General features: G+C 36.4%; 1 protein-coding gene across 2 annotated transcripts; it reads left to right on the top strand.

Moving 5' to 3' along the window:
* The first annotated feature begins 268 nt into the window (after window positions 1–268).
* On the top strand, window positions 269–26,997 carry LOC117918557 (probable cadmium/zinc-transporting ATPase HMA1, chloroplastic). 2 transcript variants are annotated; one of them, XM_034835295.1, is made up of 13 exons: window positions 269–901; window positions 11,199–11,349; window positions 11,480–11,664; window positions 12,120–12,266; window positions 14,073–14,268; window positions 14,544–14,656; window positions 20,244–20,485; window positions 21,693–21,798; window positions 23,091–23,255; window positions 23,602–23,818; window positions 24,862–25,049; window positions 25,128–25,214; window positions 26,801–26,997. In XM_034835295.1, exons 1-13 carry the CDS (start codon window positions 389–391, stop codon window positions 26,801–26,803), a joined length of 2,313 nt encoding a protein of 770 aa, XP_034691186.1. In that variant the 5' UTR covers window positions 269–388; the 3' UTR covers window positions 26,804–26,997. The 2 variants fall into 2 exon arrangements, with proteins under 2 accessions (XP_034691186.1, XP_034691185.1); XM_034835294.1 differs by lacking the exon at window positions 26,801–26,997 and adding an exon at window positions 26,240–26,617 and having other exon boundaries at window positions 270–901.
* The last annotated feature ends 373 nt before the right edge of the window (window positions 26,998–27,370 follow it).

The raw sequence follows: 27,370 nt of genomic DNA, 5'->3' as shown, positions 1-27,370 counted from the left end.
CTATAAAATAATGGGATATAGGAAATAATAGGATATGTGACATTCATCTTATTGATCTCGTATCGGACCCTGCATTCGACGTTTGGAATTTTAAGAGACCTAATGCGAATTATTGGTCAACGCAGCTGCGACCTTCCGGTCACGGCTGGTGGGTTTTTCCGTCATTTAACTTGCCCTTTTTGAAATTACCAAATACACCCTCGCTGAAGTGTGAAAATTCCAGAAAGTGCGATCATGAGCACATGGTGTGGATGGCATAACATCATCGTCTAGTGAAGTTGCTGATTTAAGAAGAATGCTGTCTTTTACGGAGAGGCTCACGGCCAGAAGCTGTGAATTTTGAGGCATTGATGGCCTGAAAATTTTCCCCACTACCAAACATCCCGCAATGGAAACTCTCCCCTTTCGTGGAGTCCCTTCACTGAGTTGTGCAAGGAGACGAGTCAACAATTCGTTTGAGCCCTTCCACCATCGGACCCTCTTCTTTTATAATCTCTCTCTTCCCAAATCCCTCTTTCCTCCTCTCAATTTCCCTCTTCTTTCCCGCCACCGCGCTCTCCAATTCGTCGCCAAGGCGGAGGATTCTCATCACCACCACCACCACCCCCACAATGATCATCACCACGATGGCCACCACCACCATCACGGCCACGGCCACGGCCACCACCATCATCATCATGGCAGTGGATCGACGCTGAGTAGAACGCAGGAATCTTTTCTTCGAATTGCGAAAGCGATTAGGTGGGCAGACTTGGCGGATTTCTTGAGGGAGAATCTGCATTTGTGCTGCTGTTCCACGGGTCTGTTTCTAGCGGCTGCGGCTTGCCCGTATTTGATTCCGAAGCCGGCCGTGAAGCCTCTACAGAATGCCTTCATTTTCGTTGCTTTTCCTCTCGTTGGGGTAAGTGGTCTTCTAATTAATTTGTTTTCGAGTGTTTGGTTGCTGAAAAAAAAAAGTGGGAAAAGCGAATGCATTGAAGTTTGAGATGGTTGATGCTTCATTTTTTCTGACAACGGTTACAAAAAAAACATTCCTCACTCATAGTCCCAAGACTACTAAAACAACCTAAAATATTCATTCAATTTCCTTAATTTTCTAAACCGCCAAAATGAGGGTTACTGTTGATGGTAAACTCTCTGAAGTTTTTCTTCTTGACGTTTGTGCTGTTTGTTACTGCCAAGGATCTTTGGCTGGTTCATCAAATAGTTTTTAAATAGAAACAATCCAGTCGATTGTACAATGCCTATCGAAAACTAAAATAAAAAAAAAACCAATGGAACGGATTGTGTAATAGGTTTATGTGAATTGACTTGTCGGACCTTCTGCCATGTTCTGTATGGTGATTACATAATTTGACTGAATATGAAATATATAAAACCATGGATGTTTGACAGGAACCCTTCGCCTTTTGTCAAACAAGTATAGGACAACTGCATAAACCTTATTTCTTTCCACATTGCCTTTGTAGCATCATGTTGGAAGACTTTTGTTGGTCCTAAGAGAAGTAATTTTAGGCTTCAATAATCACAAAGAATTCTAGAGGGAGAAATGGAAATGTATTTTCATTTGAGAATTGATTCATGTGGAGTATGGAATAAATGATGAAAAGACATTTTCATAATTTTGGCTGTTAATGGTTACTTTTTAGGTGTTACAAGATAGTCTACACTAGGTCATATCTTTAATTCTAACATATTTGTTTTGCACTGAGGTCAAAGCATAGGTGACAGTACAGTGAGCTCACCATAACAGAATTTTATCCTGATTCCTTGTGTACATTTGTGAGTAGTACTAGTAGTGTGGCTCATGTGAATTACTAGATGAAAGAATTAGAAGAAATTGGCCTTGTTGGCTTATAATGTGATATAGAAATTAGAAAACATGCTATAAATTGGCTGAAACATGTCCACTTTCTTTAAACAAGCTGAGAAATTTACAGATAAGATGTAGAAGAGATCAATGGAAGGAGGAGGATAGGTTGAGAAGGAGAAGACACCAGAAAACAGGAAACTGAGATTTTGTTTTTGGCTCAGAATCCTAGAGAGGGAAAGTGGAGTTTGTTTTAGGATTTGGGTTTCACTCTCTTGTATCATCTCCTTCTATAGTTCTTTGGTCATAGTGGATCTTATCTTATACTATCCATGGACATAGAAAATATTTTTGCTGAACCATGGTAGGCCTTTGTCTCTGACATTTTATTATTTCATTATCAGATCTTTGTGTCCATGTGCTAAGGATTTGGGGCACAACAATTGGCATAAGGTAATTATTATTGATGATAATATTCATAGTCACAAAGTGGAGAAAATGTTGGCATCTGGGAAGGGTCATTTGTTTAGGTGCACCCGGAGAGAGTGTAATAGCGGGTTTTTCAATAGGGAAGAGCTTCTCAATAAAAAATTTAAGGAGATCCTAATCACATCCTTTTGAAGTGGTTTCATGCCCTATTAATAGAAAATTGTGCATTGCCAGATTTTTTTGATAGCCTTTAATTATGGATACTTTGGTCTTTTATGGTGTTTGTCTTGTCTAGAAGTTTTTTGTTTTTTTTCTCTCTTTATCTTTGTAGTTATTGTTTATCACCTGTGTGTATAGTATGTGTGCCTTTTTGTTAGGTGCCGCTTAATCTATCTTTTCTCTGCCTATCAAAATATGATTGTTTTAAATCAACATAGAAGTTGTCAAAGGCAAGTTGGAGGATAGGATAGTAGAATGGGTAGAGGTACTCATGGTGTGTTAACCTAGGTTGAAAGGGGCATTGTTTGGCTTTTTGCTTGCATGATTTACTTTGAAAAATTGTAATGTCTCCTCAAAGAATTGAAATGTGCAGGGAGATGCTATAGGCTAGAGTTGAGATGAAATGAGGCGAGTTGATATCTTCTTTCTTTGATGTTCCCAGAGAGGTAGGGAGATTTTTTGTGTTTTTCCTAATTCTAGGTTGTCCATGGAAGGAGTGGAAGTTGTTAGCAATGGAGGAAAATTATATACAAATGTTTTAGTTGGGGATGAAGCTAAGTTGCATGAGGGTTTCATCCTGAAGTGCTTAAGGCCAATCTAAGTCGAAGGAGAATTTAGAGTGGAGGGAGGAGTTTTTGGTGTGAAAAATAAGAACCCAAGCATGAAATGTTGCCTTGTGGGTAGGTTTAGGAGTTTAGAGACCTATTGTTGGACTTTTAGAGTTTGTAGAAATGAGCTTTGGCTAAATTGCATGTCAAAGAGGCAGGTGTCTTACTTGTTTGAGTTGTGCTTTGATAATTCTTTAGTTCACATGTCGTGAGGAAATTAATGGGGCTTTTAGGGGGAGGTTGATAGATCTTTTCTTGAACAACCTTTTTTTAATAGGCAAATCTATAAAAGAGTGTTTAACAGAGAGAGGTTGCAACTTAGAGTATACAAAATTTATATAAAAGAACACTAAAGGGTAAAAAAAAGAAAAAGAATAAGAAATGAGGAAAAAAACAAAGAGCTGCAATTCTCTGCTAACACAAACCATCAATAATCCAAAAAGGAAATATCATCAAAGTAGTGAGGAATCATGGACCAATCCAACTAAGTTTTGAGGAAGATATCTTTTGCTAATCAATAAGAGTGCTTTTCTTGGGAAATTTTGGTATTGTGCACTTTTTCCCACACCAACTCCTCTATCTGTCATTCCAATTAGGCTAAACAATGGAACACCCATTGCATCCTCAACAAAGAATGAAAAAGGTCTTAGAACATTCAAATTTTACCATAGTAGATGGGAATATGGGTTGTGGGTTCTTCCTTTACCTCACAATTCACTAATAGCATATTTTAACCAAATGGTAAACTTCTTCATTAATTAATCAATTGTTAAAACCTTTTCCTATACAAATTCCTATTAAAAAATGCATACCCTAAGAGACACTCTTGAACCCTGTTGCACTACCAATTTTTTTCTAAAAGCTTAAGCTTAAGCCATGTTAAACCACCAATTTTCCTAAAGTTAAACTACCAATTTTCCTAAAAGCTTTAGGAAAATTGGTAGCTCAACATAGTATTAGAGCCTCGTTTGGTGGGAGGTCATGTGTTCGAACCTCGCCACATGTTTATTTTCTCATCTTACTAAGCCTAATGGAGGTTGTTTGTGGTTTGCTTATTTGTGGGCCTTTGTGTGCCTATGCGTCTCTCCACATGTGGGTATGGGGTCACACGTGAGGGGACGTATTTGAGTGCATGATATACATTATGGACTTAAATCCCATAAGTTTAAGCTTTTAGGAAAATCTTTTGTCTAACAAATCTCACATATCATTTGCAAGAATTTGCAAAAGAATATTTGGGATATGGAGAAATAAAATGATGTTATGAAAAAACACTCATTCTTTGCTTCCACATGATTCTATCCAAAGGCGGAGCCACCATAGGCTCAAGGGGGCATATGCCCCCCCTCAAATTTTAAAAATTAAAAAAATAAAATAAAATTGTTTATTTAGGAATTTTAGAAAGTTAAAAAAATAAAAATACAAGTTTGCCACCTCTAAAAAATTACTTTTATATGTGAAAAAAAAATAGATAGAATAAAAAATTAGATAAGCATAAGTATTAAATAGATTTTATAAAATATTTGTGATGAGAATGAATCTTCAAGATAAATATCAAGAAAGGGAATTAGTATTAGTTGCAAGGATTTTTTTTTTTTTTGATAGAGAAAGAGATAAAATTAAAACACGCCAAAACAAGGGGCGCTCCTTACGTACACAAGCAGTATACAAAGAACGCCAAAAACAAAGCAACAAAAGAAAGGAAAAACCTAGAGAGGAAAAAACTAACCAACTAGCCAATCACCTAAAAAATTCAGAAAAGAGAGATAGTCCAAGTCCAGAAACTGTTGAGACCACTCAAGAAGAAACCGAAAAAAGAGGTTCCTCAAGCAAGTATCTGACATCTCTTCCTCTTGGAACGTTCTTCGGTTTCGTTCTCCCCAAATGCACCAAAAAAGACAAATAGGCGCCAATCTCCAAACTGCTCTCCTTTTCTTCCCTAGGCCCTTAATTTTCCATTCTAGAAGCAGATTTCTCACTGAAGTCAGGAACACCCACACCACCCCAAAAGAAGAAAGCAACAAAGTCCAAAGCTCTCTTGTCTTACCACAATGAATTAGGATGTGGTCTGCCGATTCCTTATTCTCCTTACAAAGACTGCACCTATTAACCATAAACCAACCCCTCCTCATTAACATATCTACAGTAAAAATTTTACCCCAAACTGCTCCCCAAGCAAAAAAACGAGTTCTAAAAGGGGCATACGAACCCCAAACTTCTTTGGCTGGAAATAAGGGGTTATTTTCATCTTTTAAAGACCTATAATAAGATTTAACATTAAACTTTCCCCTCCTCTCAACCTTCCAAACTAAAGAATCCTCCCCTTCTTGAACCTTTACTGCAAAAATATGATCCAGAAACCAAGTCACCTTCTCCAATTCCCAATCTTGGAAGGATCTTTTAAAGTGCACCTCCCAACCCCCACCACCACCTCCTTCTCTCCCCCAAAGATCAACCACTACAACAGAATTATGGGTTGCAATTTTGAACAGCAAAGGAAAAAAATCCTTCAACTTAGAATCACCAACCCAAATGTCCCACCAAAATCTTGTGCGTCTACCATTACCAATACGAAAACTAGTCTAAGAAAGAACTCCTCCCAACCCTTTCTAATGTCTTTCCAAAGGCCCGTCCCATAAGACTCTCTTACCTCTCTAGTGGTCCAACCCCCTTCCTCCTCTCCAAATTTACCAACAATGACTTTCCTCCAAAAACTCTCCCTCTCTAGACGAAATCTCCAAAGCCGTTTTCCAAGCAAAGAATGATTGAAAACCTTCAAATGCCTTAACCCCAACCCTCCATGCCTCTTATCTTTACAAATAACCGTCCATCTTACCAAATGGATCTTCCTTTTCTCCTCCAAATCTCCCCACAAAAACTCCCTTTGAATTTTCTCTAATCTAAGTCTCACTTTTCTTGGGATTACAAAAAGGGACAAAAAATAGATGGAGAGATTTGAGAGAGTGCTCTTGATGAGGGCAAGACGACCTCCCTTAGAAAGATATTGTTTTTTCCACGTAGCCAATTTTCTCTTGAATCTTTCCTCTACAACATCCCAAACTCTACACGAATTTTGAGGGGCTCCAAGAGGTAAACCTAGATAAGTAGTAGGGAGATTCCCTACTTTACACCAAAAAACCGCAGCTGCATTGTCTGCATCCTTCACGCCCCCAACTTGAATAATTTCACTTTTCTGCATGTTTATTTTTAGGCCTAATACCACTTCAAAACAAATAACAACCCACTTCCAAAAATCCAACTGGTCCCTGTTATCCTCGCAAAAAAGAAGAGTGTCATCTGCAAACAATAGATGGGAAATTGAAACCCCTTCTCCACGTCTCCCCATTACCTTGAAGCCCCTAATGAAGCCTTTCTCCTCAACTCTTGATATTAAACTGCTAAAAGCTTCCATAATTAGCACAAACAGATAAGGTGAGAGTGGGTCTCCCTACCTTAGGCCTCTAAATGTTGAGAAGACATCTGTGGGAGTGCCATTCACTAAAACTGCCATTCTCACAGTTGAAATGCAGAATAAAATCCAGTTTCGTCACTTGTGTCCAAAACTCATTTTCTCCAAAACTGAAAGAAGGAACCTCCAGTTTACGTGATCGTAAGCCTTTTCAATGTCCAATTTACACACTAAACCTGCACCGACGCTTCGTTTCCTTGAGTCAATCGCCTCATTTGCTACCAAAACTGCATCCAAAATCTGCCTCCCTCCCACAAACACATTTTGACTATTCGAGACCACTTTTCCCATCACTCTTTTCAGTCTATTTGCTAGGACTTTGACAATAATTTTATAAAAACTCCCCACAAGACTGATAGGCCTAAAATCCTGCACGTCACTAGCCCCCTCTTTCTTCGGGATAAGCACTAAGAAGGTTGCAGTAAGGCTTCAAAAAACAGCGTTTTGCGAATGGAGCTCCTCAAACACCTGCATCACTTCCCCCCCAACTATAGGCCAACAAAACTTTTAGAACGCCAGCGTAAAACCACCCGACCTTGGCGCTTTATCTCCCCCCAAATCTAAGAGAGCTTTGGAAGCCTTTTCCTCTGAAAAATGCCCCTCCAAAGTCTCATTATCCAAGGAATCAAGAGTTTTAAAAAGACCTGACACCACATCAGGTCTTCTCACTAGAGATTCTTCAAACAAGGATTTAAAGTAGGATCCAATCCCTTCTTTAAGCTCCTCCTCATTATCCAGTCGAACACCCCTAATTGTCATGCTACTAATAAAATTTCCCCTTTTCCTTGCATTAGCCATACGATGAAAGAACTCGGTATTGCTATCTCTCTCCTTCAGCCAAAGAGCCCTTGACTTCTGCCTCCAAGAGATTTCTTCAAGAATGGCACAATGACTAAATTCATCTTTGGTTATCCGCTAACTACTCCTATCTTCCTCAAATAGGGCACCAAGCCTTTCTAAACTATCCCAATAGTTTAACTTCTCCAAGGCAACATCCTTCCTAGTTGATACATTGCCAAGGGTCTCTTTATTCCACCTCTTTAAGTCGTATTTCAAAGCCTATAGCTTCTTCGCAAGCACAAAACTGGGTTTCCCCCTAAAATTGTAAGACTACCACCATTCTTTAATCTTATCCAAAAGACCTTCCACCCTTAGCCACATGTATTCAAATCTAAACGGGCTTTTATCTGTTTTCATCCCACCGCAGTCTAACAAAATCGGGCAATGGTCAGAAACAGGTCTTGGAAGAAGAATTTGTTGGAATTAAAGTAGGATTAGTATTACTTGGAATTAAATTAGGATTAACATTTGTTGGAGTCTAATTAGGATTAGTTAGTTATGTTATAATATAATTAGAATTTGAATCATGATAGGTTATTAGAGTCCTAGTAGACTTTTGATTTCTTAGAGAAGCCTATAAATAGGTTAATCAATGTAAATCAAAGGGATGATTGATATTAATAATATTATGTTTTCTTTCATTGCAAGGTTGCAACCCTCAATAGTGAGGCTCCATTGATTTTCTTCTAGGTGAGACTCCTAGAAGGCCTTAGTGAGACTTTAAAGTTTTTGATATTTTCTTTGTTATTTTCTCTCTCTCTATTTCTCATCTTATATTTTTTTCTACCATAAAATTTATTCTTTGTTCCTCTTCTTACACCCTAAAAATAAAATCCTAACCCACCTACCCTTGAGTGTAAACAACCATCCTAGGGTTGTCCTACATCAATTTGTTTGTCTGTATTTTAAATTTTATTTGACATTAATAAAATTAAATTTATTTAAATCCTAATATACATAAAATAAGTGTAAAAAAATAATTTTTTTTATAATTTTGTATTTGATATTTTATTAAATATATATATATATATATATATATATATATATATATATATATATATATATTGTAGACTATGCTTTGTTTAATTTTGAGATTTTTTAAATGTTTGGACTTTTAGGTTTAGTCAAGTAGTTATTAATTCATGAATACGTACACAATTATTCAGATATATGTTATTTAATTGTTGATAAAATTTGATTTTGTTTAAATATTTGATATTTTATCAAATATCTTTTTATCAGTAGGTTATTTTTAATTTAATTCAAAGATTTTTATAAATGTTTAGAGTTTTAGGTTATTTTTAGTTTAATTTAAACATTTATTAATTTAGAGTTGACTACCAAATATCAAGTGATTTATATTTAATTATTTTTAAAAAATCCAAAAAAAAAAATTATTAGTAAGATTAATAAATTTTTCTAAAACCTCTCTAGCAAAATATTTAAAAAATTTTTTTTAAATGTTTTGGTCAAATTTCTTAGTATCTTTTAAAAAAAAAAAATCGCAAATATTACTTGAATATTTTTTTGTTATATTATAAATTTTTCTTTTCTTTTATAGCTAATATCAATAATTGCTTATTTTGTTAAATGATATCAATGTTGCCATTTATAAAATAAGAAAATTTATCTATATTTATTATAATGCACAAATTTTTTATTTTGCCCCCCCTCACCAAAATTTCTAACTCCGCCATTGATTCTATCATCTCCAATTGCCTGCATTACCACAAAATAAATAAACGTAAGACAATTGTTCACCATCTGTGCCTTCAATTGTGATAGGATCTCCAAAAACAAGGGATATTCAATAGGGCTTATATTGTGTGGGTTCGTGTGCATGAGCTAAGTGCAAGTATATTTCTAGGTGTTTAATCATTCACTACCACCAATTTTAGAATATGTGAACTCGGCAAAAAGGAATCTTAGTAACTAGGATGGACACATTTATATGGCTTAATAAAGGAGAAAAAAGGAAAAGAAAAAGAAAAATTAATTAGAAATCCATTAAAGAAACAAAAGATTTTTTTAAAGAACTCCCCCTCTTTTCTCTTTTGTCCCTATCTTTTCTTTCTTATCCCTTAATATTCTTATAGAGGTGCACTTTCCAGCACGGACCCATGTGCTAAATGCAAGTATATTTCTAGGTGTTTAATCATTCACTACCACCAATTTTAGAATATGTGAACTTGGCTAAAAGAATCTCAATAATTAGGATGGACACATTTATATGGCATAATAAAGGAGAAAAATTAATTAGAAATCTATTAAAAAAAAAAAAAAAATTTAAGAACTCCCCCTTTTTTCTCTCTTGTCCCTATCTTTTCTTTCTTATCCCTTAATATTCTTATAAAGGTGCACTTTCCAGCAAATTCTTTTCTTTCTTTTTTTTTTTCCAATATAATTATATTCTAAGAAAGTTGAAAGTAAGAAAATGAATTATTGAAAAAATCAATCATATCCAAAGCAAAGTAGTAGTATCTAACAAGGATCCTACAGCCACAACCATGCATGTCATGTCAAAACAGGCGCACTGGGTAAAGTTGGAGTGTTAAGATATCTATGATGGTTCTAATGGGATTGCTGGTCATGTGTAACTGTGTAAGGCCTCAAGCTTTTCAAAGGGGTAGGGATGTTGTCTATTGAAAGTTTTATGAGGAATTGGCTAATGTCATTTTGATCCATTATGGTTTATCTTAGATCTTGTGGAACCTTCCTTTTCCCCTATAAGTCTTTGTTGGATTCTACCTTTCTTGGCATAGAAGATTTGTAGGCAAGAAGTGTAAACAGGTGTGGAGAAGGGCTTGCTTATGCTTATTTTTTTGGATCGTTTGGCAAGAAAGAAACCAAAGCATTGCTGATGTTTTGTTCAAACTATACAAGAGTTTTTCTAAAAACTTTATTTGAGTGGACTAGGGATTCTTTGATGATTTATAATCTACCCTCCCTGAGTTCATTTATTATGTGGGAGGTTGCTAGCTTTATTATGCTCGTTGTTCTCCTTTTCTGCCTACTGGCAGAAAGCTGCATGGCCAAGGTGATCCAGATGCAGGGCTGATTAGGTTTAAGGTTTCTGCATGAAGAGAGTTTTGTTGCTTTGAGGGCCTTCAATAGATTGGGCCTGTGTTTGGGAAGTGAAAAATATGTGAAATGCAGGTGACCAATAGATATTCATTTTGAAAATTTTTTCTTTATAAATTTAGACAGATATTCATCTGTTGTCCATTTTGGTGAGTTAATGTCCAGCTATGATTTACTTACTGGGACAACTCCTAGTGAGAAACCTGATCCCCTGGATTTCTGATTGAGCATTTTAAAACTGAAAATGAGCTGATGAAGGTTTTAAGGGAGGGGAAAGAGTTGTTGGATTTTTCTATGTGATTTGAAATTGAAAAGTTGTCACTCTTTGAAATTTTCAATCTCTCCTATTCAAAAGTTGTTGAATGATTTAGTGGATTCTCTTACTGGAATTGGTTTTTGAATGCATGTCCTGTATCTTGGGTGAACTTTCAGTTGTAGTTGGTACAAGAGAATCCATTTGCCTTGTGTATAGTCTCTATCACCAGGCCTCATCCTTTGTCCCCCTTTCTGTTGTGTGCCTAATTAGAAATTATCGTGGGTGGCTGCTTGAATATATTTGCTTCAAATACAAGAAGAAAATATTTTAAATATTGTTAAAATCTCTTAGGAACTGTTCTCTTCCATTTCTGTTTCTTAAACATTAAGGCCACCATACTTAGCCATTTTATCATTGGATTTGATAAAAATATCTTGGTGGTTCTAGTAATTATTTAGAATCTTAGACTTTTATTCCTTATTTCAGGTCTCAGCATCTCTTGATGCTCTTATTGATATTACTGGTGGAAAGGTAAACATTCATGTACTGATGGCTCTTGCAGCCTTCGCATCAGTATTTATGGGAAACCCACTGGAAGGTGGTTTGCTTCTTGCGATGTTTAATCTGGCTCATATTGGTAAATATTTCATACAAACTCCTTCAACAACTGTTTTTTTTAATGAGAAGATTTTTCTTTTATTTATTTATATTCATTTCTTTATTTTATTATTAACATTATTTTTGTCTAATATGTATTGACACTGCAGCTGAAGAGTATTTCACCAGCCGCTCAGTGGTGGATGTTAAGGAGTTGAAGGAAAATTATCCAGATTTTGCTCTTGTTTTGGAAGTGAATAATAATAAACCGCCTAATTTCTCTCATTTGGCATACAAAAAGGTCCCTGTGCATGATGTAGAAGTGGGTTCATATATCTTGGTCAAAGACGGTGAGGTCTGTGTTGCGATTTTGTTTAACCTTTTTTTTTTCTTTTTTTTTTATGCGAGCTCTTTTTGGTGCTTGCTTAGTGTTTTGAATTCTATGTTGCATGGTTTGGTTACTCATCACCAAAATCCTAATGAAAGGAAACATCATCTTCATTCTGTATTTATTGATACATAGTTGTTTCATGTTTAGACCATAGCCCCCATGACTATAAGCCAGAAAACCTGGTAGAATTGGGTCAGCAAAAACTTGAACTCATAAGGCCCACAAGGATTTTCTGTCTCTGAGCCTTTCTATTATGAATGTATCTATTTTGAACATGTGCTCAAGTTTTCTGAGCTGTAAACCTCTGATATTGCTATTTCTAGGTACATTGTGTTGGTGACTTTATTTAATTTTCTTGCTACTTTTAATGGTGCATTAGAATTTGAAAATGTCATAACGGGAGCTGGTGTTATGATCAGTTTGTGCCAGTTGATTGTGAAGTTTTCCAAGGTAGATCAACAATTACTATAGAGCATTTGACTGGGGAAATGAAACCAGTAGAGAGGACAGTTGGGGAAAGGATTCCAGGTGGAGCACATAACTTGAGTGGTATGATGATAGTGAAGGTATGTTCTTCAATATGTCTCAAATCTTCTCTAAATTTTCTTCAGATCTCATGATATTGTAACAACTAATTTTGTTGAAGTTCACAATTTCCTAGATGGCATATATGTGCAGAACAGACTCAAGGTTTGCTTTTTCTTTCTTTTTTCTTCTTCCCCAAATAGGCTTCTCTTAAATTCTTTTTGACGAATAAAAAACAATATATTAAAAATAAAAGGCATATCAAGGAAGCGCCCCAAAGTACACTGAAGGTATACAAAGGAAGCTAAAGAAAGCCTCAAAAAGAAACAGGGGATCAACAAAAAACAGCACCTCCTCAATCAAAGCGCAGCCAATCTACAAGATCAACAATAGAAGGGGGGGGGGGGGGGGGGCAGAGACTAAAAACCCCTTAGCCCACGCCCACAAGTTACAAAGGAAAAAATATTTACACCCTTGAATCGAATGACCCTCAATTTCAAAAGCCCTACTGTTTCTTTCCTTCCAAACTATCCAAAAAAGGCACAAGGGGGCTGATAGCCACACTTTCTTCCTCTTCTTTCCCACACAAGACTCAAGCCACCCCAATAATGCCTCTCTAATTGAGGATGGAAGCACGGCACCCCAAATAGGGAAAACAACAAGTTCCATAAGCTCCTTGCCAACTCACAATGCAAGAGGATGTGATCAATAGACTCTTCCTTTGAAAAACACAAGTAACATCTGTTAGTCAAAGGCCACCCTCTCCTCTGAATCCGATCCAAGGTTAAGACCTTTTTCCACATAGCTTCCCAAGCAAAAAAACTCACCCTCGGTGGCACCCAAGAGTTCCAAATTACTCTTGCAGGAAAATCCCCTTGTCTTTCCGGTTCCAAAGCCTTATAGAGAGACTTGACAGAAAATCTAATGCACCATAATTATTGCATAATTAGAAGGACAAGTGATGGAATGATCATTTTTTGGCAAGGGTAGTTGTGACAGTTATCATAACTAATTGTTAGTGATTATAGTGATAGAGGTGGCTTCTTGGCAGAGATGGTGATACTATTTTGGTGTTCAAAAGGTTCTGCATTTGTGGTGGTCATATGCCTTGTTTCTGTTGGTAGCATGATGGAGTCGATATATCCATGGTAATGGTGGACTGTCAAAGGTGGTAACAGTTTGTTGTTGGTGGAGAAGTATTGAACATAATTGTGAAAATGATTGTTTCAAAATTATTGGCAGAAGTGTGGTAAGTGTTGTGCCCAAAATGGCTTCTGATAGGGACATGGCTCACCTCTAGAAGTATTTTTGCTACATAGGTTCCAGTCCATGTATACCCACTGCAGGTTGCATGATTTCCACAGATTTGTGAAACTTCATCCACAGCTCTGGTGTGCACCATTTGACTTTCTGATGGCAACATTTAGAAGGCAAACTTCCATGTTAGTTTTGAAATCAGAATATTCCCTTTTGTTGTTTGTTAAATTCACCTTGTTTGGTACAGAACAGTTGTATTATCTTGAGGTCACTAACCTCTAACTTTACCTTGACTGCTTGTTGCTTTTGACATGCTAGAGATATTTTCCTTGAACTAAGCTCATTATCTTTCTCTTCATAGCGATGGGTGTCCCATATTGAAATTACTTTATGTGTCTTGATTTATTTGATTTCTTATCCATATTTTTTATTTATTGGCTCTTTTCTCTATTCATTGTTCATAGACACAAAAGAGTGTAAGCCTACAACATCCTTGCCTATATCTAGTTCCCATTGTTAGAAGATTTTTTTTCCATGTTTTGGAGCTTCTCTTTTGTTCCTTATGCAGTTAACTTTTACTTTTGATTCAGGCAACAAAGTCATGGAAGGAGTCTACATTGAGCAGGATTGTGCAATTGACTGAAGAAGCACAACTAAATAAGCCAAAGCTTCAAAGGTGGCTGGATGAATTTGGGGACCATTACAGCAAGGTGGTCGTAGTTCTATCAATTGCTGTTGCCTTCATTGGACCACTTCTTTTCAAGTGGCCTTTCATTAGTACTTCAGGTATTTTGGATGAAATGTTTCTCCCTTTGTGCATGCCTTCCATCAAGCATTCTCATTGTTTATCTTGAGATGCAATATGATTAGCCTCTATTAGATACTTATTTTTCTTTCCGTTGGGGTAGGAGGGAAGAAGGGAGTTTCCGTATTGTAGTGTCTCCATGCTAGCACACTCGATGATTATATTGTTTAAAACTTCTCGAAGGATGCTTTCATCTTCTCTCCTGTTCAATGTTTGGCAGATTTTTTATTTGCTTCATAATGACTTAATCATGTAGTTTGCAGAGGATCAGTTTACAGAGCGTTGGGGCTCATGGTGGCAGCATCTCCTTGTGCATTAGCTGTTGCTCCATTGGCATATGCTATTGCCATTAGTGCCTGTGCAAGAAAGGTACTGGTTAATTAACTACAGTTGTAAGTAACCATTATTCCAGAACATTGCCTTGTTTGTTTGGTGAATCTAAATAAAATATTAATTAAGTTGAGCTGTGTTGAAAATCTATTCTGATAACCAATTTGCCTGTAATGCTATCTTGTAGAGCAAATATACTGAAATCAGAGAGGAAAAACGCAACTCTTTGTTCTATATTTTATTGAGAATGCAAGCTCTAAATAAACAGGCAATCTATTTAGGAAGATAATTATGAAAAAATAATATATTCCTAAGAACTAGGAACCTATGAAACAGAAGGATAAAAACTAGATGGTTACATGCTTTATTTCAAAAAAAAAAACCAGATAAATACTCTAATAAAATAATCAGATAATTAGCTAGAGTTTATCCGGTGTTATTTCAAACTCCTACTCACCAATACTCCCCTTCAAGTTAGGGAATATCTATCTGGTAGGCCAGCCTACTTGTGAGCTCATCAAAGTTCTGATGAGGTAATCACTTTGCCAGGATGTTTGTTGTTTGTTAATCTACGTTAAGCATCCCTTCTTTCATCTTCTCCTTTATGAAACGATGATCCACCTCTACATGTTTTGTTCTATCATGGTGAATTGGATTGTGTACTATGCTTATGGCTACTTTACTGTCACAATATAGCAACATTGAATTAGTTGTAATCACACGTAGTTCTCCTAGAAGCCTTTTTAACCAAATCAATTCACAAATCCCTAGAGCCATTGCTCTAAACTTAGCCACAATACTACTTCTAGCAACCACTGATTGCTTCTTACTTCTTCATGTCACAAGATTTCCCCAAACAAAGGTACAGTATCTTGAAGTTGATTGTCTCCGATTGATCCTACCAAATCTATGTCAATAAAGGTTTCTAATATTCTCTTTTCTAATTTTCCAGAGAAAAGTACCTTTCCAGGTGTTGTTTTGAGATATTTCAGGATTCAAGACACCGCTTCTAGATGTTCTTCACAAGGGGCATGCATGTACTTACTCATCAAACTCATTGCAAAGACAATATCCAGTCGAGTGTGATATATAAATAAGCCTACCCACAAACCATTGATATCTACCTTTGTCCACAGGAGCCCCATTTTTATATGCTCCAATTTTCTTATTTTGATCCATTGGTGTATCAAAAGGTTTGTAGCTGAGCATATTTCTTTGAGAAACTACAATACCCTTTCTGCTCCTTATCACTTCCATTCCAAAGAAGTACCTTAGGGGTCTAAGATCCTTAATTTCAAATTCTCTAGCCATAACACCCTTGAGCCTTTCCATCTCATCAAGATCATTCCCTATGAAATTATATCAACATACACTTTAAGGATGATGATCTTACCATTTGACTAGTGCTTGAAAAATAAGGTATGGTCAATTTGCCCCTATGTAAAGCCATAACCTTTTACAATTTTGGTGAATCTCTCAAACCATGCTGTGGGAGATTGTTTCAAGTCGTAGAGGGACAGTCTCAGCTTACAGACAAGATTATTTCTTCCATTGTCTTCAAATCCTGATGGCAAGTCCATATAAACTTCCTCATCCAATTGTTGAAGAGGCCATTCTAGGTTGGCTACCAATGACAAGAGGACTCGTATAGTGTTTAATTTGGCAACAGATGCAAATGTCTCTTGGTAATTTATCCTGTATGTCTGAGTGAAACCTTTAGCAACCAAACATGCTTTATACATCTCAATTGTCCCATCTCATTTGTATTTGACGATGAACACCCATTTACAATCTAATTTAGTTTTCCCTTTTGGCAATTGAACAAGTTACTAGGTATCATTTTTTTTCAATGCCTTCATCTCCTCCTGTACTGCATTTTTCCACTTAGGGATGGTCAAGGCCTCCTATATAAACCTCGGAATCTCAACATAAGAAATGTTAGTAGTAAAGGCTCGAAAAGGAGAAGATAAACCTTTATATGAGACAAAGTGGGATATGGGGTGCATTGTGCAGGATCTTACACCTTTCCTAAGGGCTATGGGCAAATATAAATTTTCAAAAACAACTTGAGTTGGATTTTTCTGGGCAGAATCTAAAATATTTTGATCATTTTGCAAATCTGTGACACTTGGTTCAAGCTCTTGACAGTGTGGTTCCATGATAGGTCCCTTTGAGGTTTAATCCTTCTACTATAAACATGGAGCTCTTGTCTCTCCGATCTCCCCTTCTTTACGAAATGCGTTGAGTTGGTGGCATGGTAGATTCAATTGGATTGAGATGAGTGAAATTAAGTAGGCCTATGGATTTGGATTCAGGCAGATTTCTAGACTTGGGTTGTTCAGGGGCAGATGAGACATTAATAGGCTATGAGTTCATTTCCCATAAACACTCTTTACTCTCAAGGTTCACCCCTTGAAGATTGTTTGTAGAAAAGTACGATTGAGACTCAAAAGAGGTGACATCTCTAGAGACAAAAAAAAAAAAAAAACAATTATGGTGTTAGAAAAACACTTGTACCCATTTTGGGTTGGAAAGTATCCTAAGAACACACACTTGATGGCTCATGGACATAGACGAAGGGTGAACAACCAAATGTTTTCGAGGGTAAGAAATTGAGTGATCAAAACCTGAGATTAGACTTAATGAAGACGGACACAACTATATAATACTGAAGGACATGACTTAGGAGTAGGTTAATTAGATAGTCATGAGAACAAATTCTCCCCACAAGTATTTGGGTACACCCATGGTAAACATGAGGGCTCAAGCAACTTCTAAGAGGTGATGGTTTTTTCTCTCGGTAAGGCCATTTTACACAAGAACTCTAGTGAATGATGTTATTTTGTTATTATAGGTAACCTTCAAAAATAGAATGGAAATTTTCTTGACTGTTGTGACTATTGTCAGTCCTAAGTACTTGGATTTGTACTTGAAATTGGGTTGTAATCATTGAATGAAAAGTTTGAAATATTTTGCAAGTTTCATATTTTTCTTTTACAACACAACCTTGTGTGGTCATCTATAAGAGTTATGAACCATTTAGTGCCTGAAATATTAGTTACCTTAGATGGTCCCCAAATATTGCTATGGATAATAGAAAAAGGCCTTGATGATTTGTATGGTTGGTGGGAGGAAAGGAACATGGGTATGTTTAGCAATTTGACAAATTTCACATTGAAAGGAACAAGGGTCTTATTTTTTATAAATATGGAAACAAGTTTTTTAAGTAAAGAAAAATGGGGTGGCTTAATCTATGATGCCGCAACATTATTTCATCATCAGAAACAAAAATAGATTAAAATCCAAAAACAAGAGCTTGTCTAGTCCTAGAGTCCTCGTCCTCAAAGGAATACAACCCTTCATGTACTTTAACCTGCCAATCATCTTCCCTGAGTGTAACTCCTAAAATTCACAAGAAAAGGAGAAAATTTTGGCAATGCAACCGAGATCTCTGGTTAGCTTACTTATAGATTATAGATTACATGATAAATTTGGAACATAAAGTACTAAAGTTAGGGTAATATTTTCAAAGGTTTTAATTGAGCCTTTTCATACAACAATTGACAAGCACCCATTGGCTATCTTGACCCTCAGATTTTCGGAACAAGGAGTGTATGAAGAAAACAAATGAAAAGTACCTGTCATATGGTATGAGGCACCTAAATCTATGATCCAAGGTGCTTTTGAATTTTTTGTGCTAAGGGCTGCTAAGAAGTTACCTGTTTGAGCAAGACTACAAGATCCAACATTGGTTTTGGACTATCAAGATTGATTCAGAAGTCTACACAGCTGGTCCATTTGTTCCTTGCTAAGTGAGCTTTGAGTGGTTGCAGGTTCTTCCCTTTTAGAGACTATTCCAGGTTTGTCGTGCAACAACCAGCATTTGTCTTTGGTTTGGCTGAGTCTATTGCAACGATCACAACGCACTCTTCTTCCAGTTCCTTGCTCCCTATGGTATCCATTCTCACCTCCTTTTGAAGCCAGAGTAGAACCTTCCACAAAGGTATAGATTGAATCATTCTCTTCTCCTAACATCACTCTGACTCTCTTTATTTTAACTTCAGAAAACACTTCATCAAGAGGTGGCACTGGTTCCTTTCCAAGAACCCTTCCTCACACCTCATCCAGGTCCTTGTTGAGTCCTGCCTAAAAAATCAAACATCCTATCCTTCTATATTGACCTTCTCTGTTTGACAGTACACTCAAGACAGCAATCGGCCGCTATAAATAAATCTAATTCTTGCCATAAAGCTTGAAGATCAATGTAATATTGAATTACACAATGATTACCTTGTTTGGTCCCTAACAATTTGCACCTAATTCAAAAACCTGGGCTGAGTTTCTGAGGTCTGAATAAGTCGTCTTTACTACATCCCACATGTCTAGGTAGAAATAGGTACATTTGACTGACCAATCTTGAGCTTCAATGAATTAATCAGCCATGTAATAACTATGGAATCTTCTAAGTCTTAATTTTGAAAGGTCGGATCATCTTCAGGAGGCTTCTTTGTGGCTCCTGTCAAGTGCCCTAATTTTCCTCTTCCCTTATCTCCAATTTCACAGCCTGGGACCATTGCATCCAATTTCTGTCCAAGAAATTGTAGAGAGGTATTGTCTCCTCTGTATAACAGGTAAGCAGACACAGGTTGAACCGTCTGCTGTATGGGACCTGAAGTAGCCATTGAAGACTCATTTCCACAGTGTCCTCCAGCCATGGCAGTCTTCGTGATAAGGTTGAATCAGGCACAGAGGTGCTGCTGCTCTGATACCATGAAATCAGAGAGGAAAAAACGCAACTCTCTGTTCTATATTTTATTGAGAATGCAAGCTGTAAATAAGTTGGCAATCTATTTAGGAAGATAATTACAAAAAAATAAATATTCCTAAGAACTAGGAACCTATGAAACGGAAGGATAAAGACTAGGTGGTTACATGTCTGTCTTATTTTAAATAAAAAAAAACAAATTAATACTCTAATAAAATAATTGGATAATTAGCTGATAATTAGCTGGAGTTTTTCTGGAGTTCTCTCTAACTCCTACTTGCCAACATATACTTATGATGCTCATTCTACATAACTGTTATATTGCTATTGTTTAAGCTAGAATTCACTAACAGCAATGAAAAACAAGGATGCAACCTAAGTACAAATGAAGTATACGTGAGCCTCCCACCAAGGGTCATAGAAGCCGTTATCTAGAGCTGATCCTCGCCTCCCTGAACTGGAAGCTGGGAGGGCTCAGTTTGATATGGTCCTAATTTTATTTATTTTTTCTTTTTGGAGAGGAGCTACACTCTAAGACACAAACTTGTGCATTTTCCCTTGGCACCAAAATCTTTACGATTGAGTAAAAAATGTCCCCAAAAGTGCACAAAACCAAAATTATTGTCTTCAAAAACCAGTTATAAACTTGGAACTAGATTAAGATTGTCCAATGTCTGCAATTACTTGCCATCAATGTGTCGGCTACAAAAATATTGAAGAATAATTCCACTAGTAGGATGTATGATGTTTGAAGATAATTTATTTGGATCTATTAAGATTTTATAATTTGAGCTATAATCTAACATTCCCTGTGCAGGATGCACCTTTCTCACTTCCATAGAAAACTGTTTGTGTTTGCAGGGTATATTGCTGAAAGGTGGGCATGTTTTAGACGCTCTAGCTTCTTGCCACACTATTGCTTTTGATAAAACTGGGACTTTGACGAGTGGAAAACTAACATTCAAAGCAATTGAACCAATCTATGGACATGGGGTCAGAGCCTATAGATCAAAATTTGTATCTTGTTGTATCCCTAGTTGTGAAATAGAAGCCCTTGCTGTTGCTGCTGCCATGGAGAGGGGTACTACTCATCCTATTGGAAGGTATTGTTTCTAAAGCAAAAGTTCATATTTGTTTAGGGGTGGCAAGAAAATTGGCTCTAGTCAATCCCAGGTTGGGCAAAGAGTGGCATGAGGCCTGTGTGCCATGTTGGGACCCAAACTGTTGGAACTAGTGTTTTCAGGTTATTCAACTTGTTTAGGCAAAAAATTAAATATAGAAAACAGGGTTGGACTGCACATCCTGTGCCATGTCTGAACCAAGATTTCTGGCAGGAATTCCTATTATAACCTGGTTTTTTTCCATTGGACTAAAAATATTGCCAACCCAATTCATGCAGTACCATGTTTCTTTAATTTCTTTTCATAATTGATGATTTCATCCTATTCTAATATAATAATGGCAAGGAAGACAGTTTTTTGCTTTACACCATTTGCTGTCTGATGTTTAGGTTTATGGAGAAAGAAGATCTATTTTTTTCATTTCTTGTGCCTTTTCTAATTTTCCCATTTATTTATGTTATATAGGTATTTCACCATTGAACCCATAAGTTGTTTTTCCCTACCCTGATATTCATGTGAAAAGGTTCAAAGAGTTTTGATTATGTCATTAGATGTTTCAAAGTCCAGTGGGAAAGTATGAAGCTCTTCCTGTCATGCAGCATTTTCTTTGTAAACTGGTAAACATCTTAACCTGTGGAAGGTCCTATTCCAAATGGACAGTGGATAGAACAAACTAGGGTGGAACATCTTAATGTCATTTCAGGGTTCTATTTTCCATGTTGATTGAGTAGGGTTTTGCTCTAGAGGTAGGAGCGTCTTAACTTGGACGCTGCTCCTGCTTATGAAGCAGGCAAACAGTCCATCTAACTTATTTTCCATGATTAGCTTTGTTCAGATCTAGTGCTGACTGTGCAATTGAGATAGTGGTTTTTTTCTCATAAGTATGGCCCAAAGGGTTTTTCATTGTGAAATACAGATTGTGACCTAAAGTCCAAAGAAATGTTAATTGGAAAAATGCAGATTGAATTTAGAGATTTATGGTGACTAGATGGTATGCGCAAATTATATATGAGCTTTATATATACTTGCACTAGAATGTAGAAGCAAGTCATGACCAACAATCAAATGGTGGATACCAACCATACTGTAATCTCTGTCATTTCTATGTTGCGTTGAGAATGTTGTTTTTCTTTTCTTTTTGTTTCTTTTTCTGGTGAAGGTATTTATTACTTATTTTCTTTCCTGGCAGAGCTGTTGTGGACCATTGTGTGGGCAAAGATCTTCCACCTGTGGCTGTTGAAAATTTTGAGTCTTTACCAGGCAGAGGCCTTTCTGCTACACTGACTAGCATTGAGGTATTGTGTTCTGAACCAGCACTCTAGCAACTTCTTATTGGATATTGCATTCACTCAAATAATGAAACGCTTGACTCCTGTTCCTTGAGGACAGGACCATTAGATTTCAATCTTTATATTTCACTAACACTCTCTGGAATATTTCTACATACCTTGCCTCTGTTTTCAAGGTCCATGTATCCTAGTTGCTACCATTCTTCAAGTATTTGCCTATGCTAAAATGCACCACCTACCATGTACTAATATCAGCAGGGGCTGATTTAAATATACAATCCCTAAGTACTGGGGTGACCTTGATGTAACATTATCAATCAATTTACTTCCCAGTATGTGCAGTGACAGAATTAGAGATAACAATTTCCTGGACTTTTTGCATCATGCAATAATAATGCTCTTTTGTCCAAAAAAAAATGATAACAAATAAATAAATAAAAAGTTGGTTATAAAATTCCTTTTTTTTAAAGATATAAATCAGATGTTTTGTTTTGCATATTAAGATATATCAACAATTTTCACTATAGTGTAGTAAAATTTAGGATCCACACACATTATGCATAAAACTGTTCAAAGCATACTAATTTAAATTTTTCTGTCATTGTTCTCTAATTACTTTTATGTTATTTTCATTTTTCTTGAATTCTTTGAAATTTTCTAGTCACAATACTTGGTGTTATTGGGCCCACTGAGTGTATGATCAATCTGATACCTAGTACCTTGGGTGCTTCCAATCTTAAATTTATCAAACAAGATTTATTATAACTATATAATATGTGAAATCTAGAGGTTTTCATACCATTTAATCTTTTGGATAAAATATGTGATGTATATCTTTTTCCACGAATGTAAACAATGTTTGTGTCATAATTGTTGAGGAAAGTGTGAGCCTCTCTATATTGAGAGAAAAACATCTACTCTTAACACCATGCTGTGGGATTGGTAATTTTGACGTTCTTATCTTCTTCTTCTCTTGTTCTGCAATGTCTCAATTGGGCAGCATGTTGTTCCCAGGTGTCCATAATAAGCAACACTTCTAATCACGCAAATTGTTTTGCATTACATATTTCTTGATTTTAGCTATTAGTCACACTTTCTGCTACAGAGTACTTGTTTAACTTCTCTAGTACAAATGAATTCCATTGGGTACTTACATGAGCCAAATTATTTAAGAAGTGCATGCCCTGACTCATAGAGTAGGTTGTAGGGTATCATCTATTGGTTATACTTTCCTTCATAAAGCTTTTTTAGCCAGTGACAGGGAACGTGAATCTACATTAATTTTAATTCTGTTATAGTCAGGAATTGAAGGAGGTGAACTGTTGAAAGCATCAATTGGATCCCTAGAGTATATCCTTTCACTTTGTAAATCTGAAGATGAGTTGAAAAAGATCAAGGAAGCTGTGAGCACATCGTCTTATGGGAGTGACTTTGTTCATGCTGCTCTCTCTGTTAATAAAAAGGTGATTGTTCATCCCTTCTGATAATTTATACCCTTTTTATCATATTTTATTCTCTTAAATCATTGAAGATGTATAAATTATGTGCAGTTTCCATGGCTCTAGTATTCTTTCAACAAAACTGATAATAAGTTTTTAATCAAATAAGAATCAAGAGAATGAAAAAAGGATTATTTATGATAATGAAAATGGTATGATCTTGGAATAAAAGTTTGAATATTGGATGTCTGCTTTTGCATCCAAAAACACTTGATAATTTTATAATGTCAGTTTTTTTTTCCTATTGAACTATTTCCAGTGATGAAGAGTGTTGGAGCACTAAATTCAGTTTCCCATTGAATTCATGTAGGTAACACTGCTTCATTTTGAGGATGAACCTCGACCTGGGGTATTAGATGTCATACTGGCATTACAGGATCAAGCAAAGCTCCGTGTAATGATGCTAACTGGTGACCATGAGTCAAGTGCATGGAGAGTTGCAAATGCTGTGGGTGTCAAGGAGGTTTACTGCAGCCTGAAACCTGAGGATAAGCTCAATCATGTGAAGAGTATATCAAGGGAGGCAGGTGCGATTTTCATTTATTTGTCAAGATCACTTCATTATCACAATTACTCAACCCTTGTAGAAGAGGTTTGATCGTTCAACCTTTCTCACTATGGTAGTGTGTAGTAATCTTGCCCATTATTTCAATATTCCAAACTAACTTCTATTCTTTTGAGATTTCTCTTGGTCTGATGTTCACAAAATGGGTACTATCTAGTAATGTTGCCAATTACATTGTCCAAAAGTTTCGAGTAATGTAACTTTATGGATCTATGCCACCTAATAGGTGAAACTGGAAATGGCGGACTGACAATTTGCATTTTCTGAAGTTTAACATGTCCTTCAATTGACGGTATTACTATAAGGGTTATGTTAGCAAATGCTGGTCAAATACCTGCAAGGCACTGCTACTCATACCTAGTGTGGATTTTTTGTGATGTGGTCTGGGGTGGGGGAGGATAGACCTTCAGAAAAATGCATGGGTTTGATCAGTGGATAAGAATTGTGGTATTTATACAGTCTTTCCCACAAACATAAGTTCAGACATTGAACTGAGAATTAATAGGCCTTTGTCATGCAAACAACGAGTGCACACTGCTAGTTCCTGAAAGGAAGGGAGCAGTGACACTAAGATGCATGAGTTTCATTTTCAAACCAGGTTTGCTATATCATTTCTTTTGATTTTTCTCCACAATAAGTTACCTAAAAATTGTCAAGTTTCTTATTTTTCTTTTTGTGACAATATGTCATGCTATTGTCAATAGAAGCCAATATATCCTTGTTTATACAATATATAATTTATTGTGTGCCTGTTGCTTGGGAAATCAAAAGGAAACGATGCTTGTATGCTGTATGTATTCTCTCAGATGATACTAATAGTGGGAACATCAGAATGGTTGTCATTTTCTTTATATTTTCTCTTCCATGATGTTTTTCCCTGCCATCTGTCACCGTGTATGCGATCTCCCATTTTAAGGCATGGTGTGAAGCTGCTACATTTTTTTAATTCTATAATTTGTGCAAACTTACAATGTGTAGCTGAATGTATCATGGATTCGGTTTTAGGTGGAGGTCTGATAATGGTAGGTGATGGCATTAATGATGCACCTGCACTAGCTGCTGCTACTGTGGGTATTGTGCTTGCTCAACGTGCTAGTGGAACTGCAATAGCTGTTGCTGATGTGCTATTGCTACGGGACAATATTTCTGCTGTTCCATTCTGTGTATCTAAATCTCGTCAGACAACCTCCTTGGTATTCCTTCGTTTCTCTGTTATCTTGTGTCATTTTGTGCTTATCATGTTACATTTTTATGTGTTCATGTCATTTCAGGTCAAACAAAATGTGGCCCTTGCTTTATCATGCATTCTTCTGGCCTCTCTCCCATCTGTGTTGGGGTTTCTACCACTTTGGTTAACGGTATGGTCAAATTTAGAATTTACTTTTCAGGCCTTACATATTCTAACTACTGTCTTTCATAGTGATGGCTTGCGAATGGTTGAAATAATGCCAAAGCAAAATACCTGAAATTGAACTCTAACCAATATGTCAATATACTGTCACACCTAATAGAATTTTAATATCTAATAGAATTTGCTATATAATATAATAAGGTATATGTGTAATGCTCAAATTTATAAACCTATTCTATTTTATGGTCAAAGAAATTTGATTATCAGTTCAATCTCCCATCTGCATTAATGGAGCTCAACTCATTCCTGCTATTATTCTGTTCCATTAAAGGATTTGCAATGGTATGTAAAGGAATTTTTTCACTGAAGATGAGGTGAAATGAGGCTTTAGAAGCAATTGTGTCTAAGTGAACAACGATCTCCATCTTCGTGATTTGAAATTCTAAATGGTGTTTTTTGTTTGCTTACACTCAGATATTTGCTAGTTAGCTGAGGATGCTTCAAAAGGAAAGCCAAAGCTTATTAATTTTCCTTTACCTTAGCCTCAGCATTGCTTTTGTTGTTGGTTTTCTTAAGAGTAAGCTGTACTGCTAGGATTAGGATGTTCTTTATCTCTGCCACTAGTGATCACGAAAAAATTTTCCAGCATTCTCTTGCTTTTTATTCCTTGATACAAGATGTTGGCTATTGTTTTTGGAAATTCTTAGACATGTTCTCACATCTCCATTTACTCTATTATGGAATTATGGGAGGATAGCAAGTAGCAACGCAAACAAGGTGAGAAAAGTGGCCTTCTTTTGGTGGGTAATTGATAAAATTCTCCATCATCCTTCTAGTTTCAGGATTGAATGCAGTTTATGATTGAATTTTGCTCCAAGTAGGTAAGCAATTAGAAAATCTGGCATAGTTTTCCACCGGATAATGTAGTGTTGTAGATGTGATGGAATTTTTTGCTCTTCTCCTGCCCATTTTTCCTCAGCAATTAATCAGTGTCTATAGCTTCAGCATAACTCATCTTTGGCGAACACACAGGTTCTTTTGCATGAAGGTGGTACTCTTCTTGTCTGCCTCAATTCTGTACGCGCTCTGAATGAGCCCACATGGTCCTGGAAGCAAGATCTCCTACCAGTGGTTGATAAATTCAAGTCCACAATTATGTTTTTAAGAAGACATACCACCACCTCAAGCAGCACAAGGGCTGCTCCCCTATAATTGGGTGTTCCATTTTAAGCGAATCTATTCGGGAGCTATTAAAGCTTTACTCTTGAATGATTATATATAATAAGATCGAATAGAAGTTGTAAATCTCATTCATTAGTGTAAACCTTTGAAGAATCATAAATTTTGACTCAGCATAAAGTTGACACAACAATCTAATGAAATTATTTGGCTCCTTAGTCTCTTTGTCTCTTTGCGTTTGTCTTTGTTTTTGTTTTTTGGTGGGGGGAGTTAGGTCTGATTTTGAATCTAATTCTATTTCAGTAGGCACATCCAAAATAGAACAGTGCCAATGTTGGCTCTTTTTGTGTTTTATATGTGCTGTTTGTGAGCTTGTGGTGCAACATATTAAAAACCATGTCTCTGTTGTTTCAGTAGCAATTTGATCACCACAAGCCAAGTATCCTATGTCCAGCTGCAGCCCCACAACCAGCTGGCAGCTGCATCTCTCATTCTCATCAGTCATTGCCTCACACAAAAGTAGCCTGCCTCAGTTGTATCTCTGTAAGAACTCTACATTTCATTGAAGCCAAATGTATAGCTCCTGATGGTTTGAAATTTTGTTAAAAACCTTCTTATACTTTTGAGTCCAAAAGAGGTAAATGAGATTAATCAATAAAAAAGAACGAAGATTTTTGAACTACAGAAGGGGGTGAGAGTGAGGAAGAGGAAAACCTCACACATATGGATTAGACTTTATTGGATTTAATCAGTTGGCAGTAGGAAAAAATCTACGAGATTAATTGGTCAAAACGTCACTAGTTTTAATGATCATAGTTATTTTTTCAACTGCCCTCTCCAATCATATCCTCTTCCCAACTTCCCAACTTCCCAACAACCCATCACATATCACATGATATATGTCCATTTCCAACCCCAAAACAACCAGTTTTGAGGAAGAAAAATGATGTATAATTTTGTATAAATTTATTAATTTTGAACAAC

The sequence above is a fragment of the Vitis riparia genome, chromosome 7, assembly GCF_004353265.1.
Source record: "Vitis riparia cultivar Riparia Gloire de Montpellier isolate 1030 chromosome 7, EGFV_Vit.rip_1.0, whole genome shotgun sequence".
Lineage (NCBI taxonomy): Eukaryota > Viridiplantae > Streptophyta > Magnoliopsida > Vitales > Vitaceae > Vitis > Vitis riparia.
Note: the sequence above shows the minus strand (reverse complement) of the source record. Positions and strands in the feature narration are given on the sequence as shown.

Excerpts from the sequence above, each read along its gene's own strand:
- LOC117918557 (XM_034835294.1), top strand. The coding sequence starts at position 389 with ATGGAAACTCTCCCCTTTCGTGGAGTCCCTTCACTGAGTTGTGCAAGG. Across the intron at positions 11,350-11,479 it reads GTTTAATCTGGCTCATATTG|CTGAAGAGTATTTCACCAGC; the intron begins GTAAATATTTCA and ends TTGACACTGCAG. Across the intron at positions 23,256-23,601 it reads CTCTCTCTGTTAATAAAAAG|GTAACACTGCTTCATTTTGA; the intron begins GTGATTGTTCAT and ends GAATTCATGTAG.